Below are 4,536 nucleotides of genomic sequence, written 5' to 3' on the forward strand. Positions count from 1 at the left end.
ATCAGATCCACAAATGTATCAGGTTCTACTGCACAAAGGTGCACAGAGTACCCTAATGCCATCAAGCTAGAAAGAGGTAGAACCCACCTGTATTTCTGGAGTGACAGGGGCAGCCCAAGAAGTAAGAGTACTGGAGGCTGAAGTGAGTCTAACTGGGAAGGAATGGCAAAAGCACCCCATTGGGACTGGCCCGGAGGCTATGTGCATCCATGGCACAGACTGCTTCAGGAGAGGGAACTTCAAAGTTCCTAGAGGGCACCACGGGTGGGGCTTTGGCAGAGCTGTCTTGGAGACGAAGGACATGAAACAGTTGTCTACCTTGCTTGGCCTTCCACAGAATCCTTCTGTTTTGGGTTTGCTGAGGGTTGAAGAACAGCAGGTGCCAATGGCTACCATGGTGGCACACCTGAGGCAGCGTCACGCTAACCGAGACTCCCTGATTGCCATCCATGAGCTGAGTCATCGACTGGAGAGCCAAGGTGTAGATGTAGAGCTTGGGAGCGTGGTTTAGTGATGGTCTTGTCAGCACTAAGTTAAAGTTGCCTGACCTGGGTGACACGTCCCAGAGTAGTGTCAGGCACAATGCAATTCTTTTTGCATCTATAGCACAGGAAGTAGGACTTTGCCCTACTCTATTGACTGGGCAGCTCTTTTCACTCTACCCAATGTAGGTTTCTGTGTCTGGAAGGGGACAATTTCCCCAATGAGGACAAGCTCATGGGTGCAGCTACAGCCAATAATGATATATTTTCTTTATTTTTCACCCTGAGTTTTCCACAGATGACCCAAGATAGTCCATGGATGTCCAGGTGTGTACTGAGATTCTGGCTGAATTTCTCAGGATCCAATGGTCATTTCAATCTCATTTTATTTATTTTATTTTATTTTATTTTATTTTATTTTATTTTATTTTATTTTATTTTATTTTATTTTATTTTATTTTATTTTATTATTTTCTGAACACACTCCTGACTTATCTTAGAAAGGGTTTCATGTGCTGGGCTGGTCTGCAGTTACAGGGACAAAGACTACTGTTGGCAGTGGAGGTGTCAGACCAGCACACTCTGCTTTTCCTCCCGAAGAAGGTCTCCAAAGAAGTTACCCTGGATGAACAGCAATAGGAGAATGATGATCAAAACTGAACTGCAGCAAAATTCAGCCTTTAAAAACAGGAAATATTTTTTATTAGCTGCTTTTTGAAATTTTCTTCCTTAAGTATGCCATGCAAGCTCTGTAATTAGCTGCACAAGGCATGAAGGCTTGAAGAAACTATTGAAGAGATGTTAGGAGTTTCTGCATTTTAATGAGTTCCATGGTGTATTTTGGTGCTCTGTCGATAAAGTTCAGGTACTGAGAGGAGAATGATGCAACCGCTTGAGCAAGTAAAGTCAGAAGGAAAAGCTGATGTGACTTGGAGTATGAATGGGCCCCACTGAGGGCTGTTACTAAAAAAGCCTCCTCAGGGCCATGTTAGGTTTGGTGGTTTTACTCAGATGTGCAGCCGAGCTCCACCACAACCGCTCTCTCACTCCCCCTCTCCTCAAAGAGGAAGGGGGAGAAAATACAACACAGAGAACTCGAGGTTTGAGATGAGAAAGGTTTAATTAAAGGGAAAGGGAATGGGGAGGAAAAAAGAAACAAAAGAAACAATCAGTCCGCGCGGAAGCACAGAGTGAGGGATAGAAAGAATTATTCTCTACTTCCCATCAGCGAGCGGTGTTCGGCCACGTCCTGGGAAGCAGGGCCTCAAAACGCGTAGTGGTTGTTCAGGAGGAACAGCCCCCTCCCCCCCCCATGAGAGCCCCCCTTTTTATTGCTGAATGTGACATCAGGTGTTATGCAACCTTTGGTTGGTTTAGGTCAGCTGCCCCGGCAATGTCCCCTCCCCATAACTTGCCCACCCCCAGCCTGCTGGCTCTTGGGGGCTCAGAAGGAGTCCTGATGCTGTGCCAGCACTATGCAGCAATAGACGCAACACTGGAGTGATATCAGTGCTGTTCCAGCTACGAGTGCAGAGCACAGCACAGTGTGGGCTGCTTCAAGGAAAAGGTGTCTCCAGCTCAGACAGACCCAACACACCCACTGAGCACCTTGTCCCTGCAGATCTCCTGACATCTCCTGGCAGCTCCAGATTCCTCTCCAGGCTGGCATTGGCCATTTGCCCAACAGCAGAGGGCAGTGTTGTCTATTTGGGCATGTGCTGCCACAAAGGGAGTTCTTGGCCTAGCCCTTGGTTCCTCAGGGACCACCCTGGGGCTTTCAACCTCTGTCTTTCACTCCATGACAAAACCCAGAAAACAGAATAGCAGAGAACAACCCCTTAGCTCTATTTCTGATAGCATTTGGAAGAGGTGTCCAGTGTTCTGGGTTTGCCGTGAGCAAGACCCTCTTGTTACTGAGGTGCTAGCAGGGAGGCCAGCTGTGATCCAGGGCTGCACAGTGCCTGCTGCTGCCTGCAGCCACAGGGATGCCACTGCAAAGACAACAGGACTGTCACCAAGGCATATGAGACCTCAGGACTAGCACAGCTAGAAGAGCACAAGAGAACAATGAGGAACCAAAAAGAAAGCAGCAGTGACAAGGCCATGTCCTGCTGCTGGCCATGGCCATGGCTCCAGGGAAGCAGCAGCCCCGACCCAAAGGCAGCAGAGAGGCAGAGCCCAGCGGGCAGTGAGGGGCAGCCCCGAGGGCCACCGGGGCTGCTTCTGCATGTGTCAGCTGGGCTCTTGGTCCTGAGCCCCTCCTGTGTGCTGGGGCTGCTCCCCCAGCTCCAGAGGAGATGCAAAGAGATGGCAGCTGAGACGAGTTATTTTCTCATGGCATCTTTATTATTTAAATGTATACAAGAAGCCTGCTAATAAGGTTCGTGAGATTATTGGTCAAAGAAAATAAAATTAACAGTTTGGATGTTAAGAGAAAGATGATAAAAGAAAAAAAAAAAAAAGAATTAACTTACAGAAAATAAGAGAAAACAAAGTAGACGTAAGATAAAACATAAGATTTTCCTAAGAGTTTCCAAAATAAATTTAAAATTTAAAGACACATTACTGATTCTGAAGAAACATATATTCAAAAAAATTCCATACTGCATTCTTAAGTACCTTGTTCCTCATGCTGTAGAGGACAGGGTTCACTGCTGGAGGCAACACTGAGTACAAAAATGACACCACCAGATTTAGAGCTGGGGAGGAGAGGGAGGGAGGTTTAAAGTAGGCAAAAATGATGGTGCTGAGAAACAGGGAGACAACAGCCAGGTGAGGGAGGCACGTGGAAAAGGCTTTGTGCCGGCCCTGCTCAGAGGGCATCCTCAGCACTGCCCTGAAGATCTGCATGTAGGAGAAAACAATGAAAACAAAACAACCAAAGGCTAAAGAAACGGTAAAGATAAGTGCCCCAACTTCCCTGAGGTAGGCATCTGAGCAGGAGAGCTTGAGGATGTGGGGGATTTCACAGAAGAACTGGTCCACAGCATTGCCTCGACAGAGGGGCAGGGAAAATGTGTTGGCCGTGTGCAGGACAGCATTGAGAAAGCCACTGCCCCAGGCAGCTGCTGCCATCTGGGCACAAGCTCTGCTGCCCAGGAGGCTCCCGTAGTGCAGAGGCTTGCAGATGGCAATGTAGCGGTCGTAGGCCATGACAGTGAGAAGGGAATACTCTGCTGACATCAAAAATACACAGAGAAAGATCTGTGCAGCACAGCCTTGATAGGAAATGGCCCTGGTGTCCCAGAGGGCATTGGCCATGGCTTTGGGCAGAGTGGTGGAGATGCAGCCCAGGTCAAGGAGGGCGAGGTTGAGGAGGAAGAAGTACATGGGGGTGTGGAGGCGGTGGTTGTAGGCTACGGCGCTGAGGATGAGGCCGTTGCCCAGGAGTGCAGCCAGGTAGATGCCCAGGAAGAGCGCGAAGTGCAGGAGCTGCAGCTCGCGCGTGTCTGCGAATGCCAGCAGGAGGAACTCTGTGATGGAGCTGCTGTTGGACATCTGCTTTTTTGGGGATGTGATCCTGAACAAAGAAGAGAAAGAACAGTAAAAATGTACAACAGACTTACCAGAGAAAAACTCATCCCATTTCTCATTTAGAATCTCCAGAAAATTGTCCATTTCCAGGAAGACATTTGGCAGGTCCCTTTCATGAGTTCTTCCTGACGCCTGAGGGTATCCCTGGGAGCAGGGGACTCCTCTGTGGGCAACGGAAGAGTCAGTTATGTCCAAAAGCCAGAGGTAAGGAGGAACATGAGGTAATCTCAGACTCTCTTCACTGCTGATATCAACGAACCTTGCCCCAGTGTTGCTCTCAGGTTACCCAACTTCAGAGCAGATACATATATATATATATATATATATATATATATGTATGTATAATATATATATATATATAAATTTTTATTTTATAGGGTTAGACTTTTTGTTGTTACTGACCTACCACACCTGCTGAGTTTTTCTAAAACAGAAATCCCGGGCATTTCTCCAGCACATAAGTGGAAATGTTGTGCATCCTAAGGGAAAAAGGGACTGGCCCTATAGTGCAGTGTCCTTT

General features: G+C 47.7%; 1 protein-coding gene across 1 annotated transcript; it reads right to left on the reverse strand.

The window, feature by feature from the left end:
* Positions 1 to 3,044: 3,044 nt before the first annotated feature.
* Positions 3,045 to 3,980, reverse strand: LOC311427906 (olfactory receptor 14A16-like; the record flags this gene model as incomplete). Its single annotated transcript, XM_084539490.1, has 1 exon — positions 3,045 to 3,980. The coding sequence occupies one exon, from the start codon at positions 3,978 to 3,980 to the stop codon at positions 3,045 to 3,047; it is 936 nt and encodes a 311-aa protein (XP_084395616.1).
* Between the last annotated feature and the right edge of the window lie 556 nt (positions 3,981 to 4,536).

This window comes from Aythya ferina (assembly GCF_964211825.1).
Source record: "Aythya ferina genome assembly, contig: HAP1_SCAFFOLD_29, whole genome shotgun sequence".
Classification (NCBI taxonomy): domain Eukaryota; kingdom Metazoa; phylum Chordata; class Aves; order Anseriformes; family Anatidae; genus Aythya; species Aythya ferina.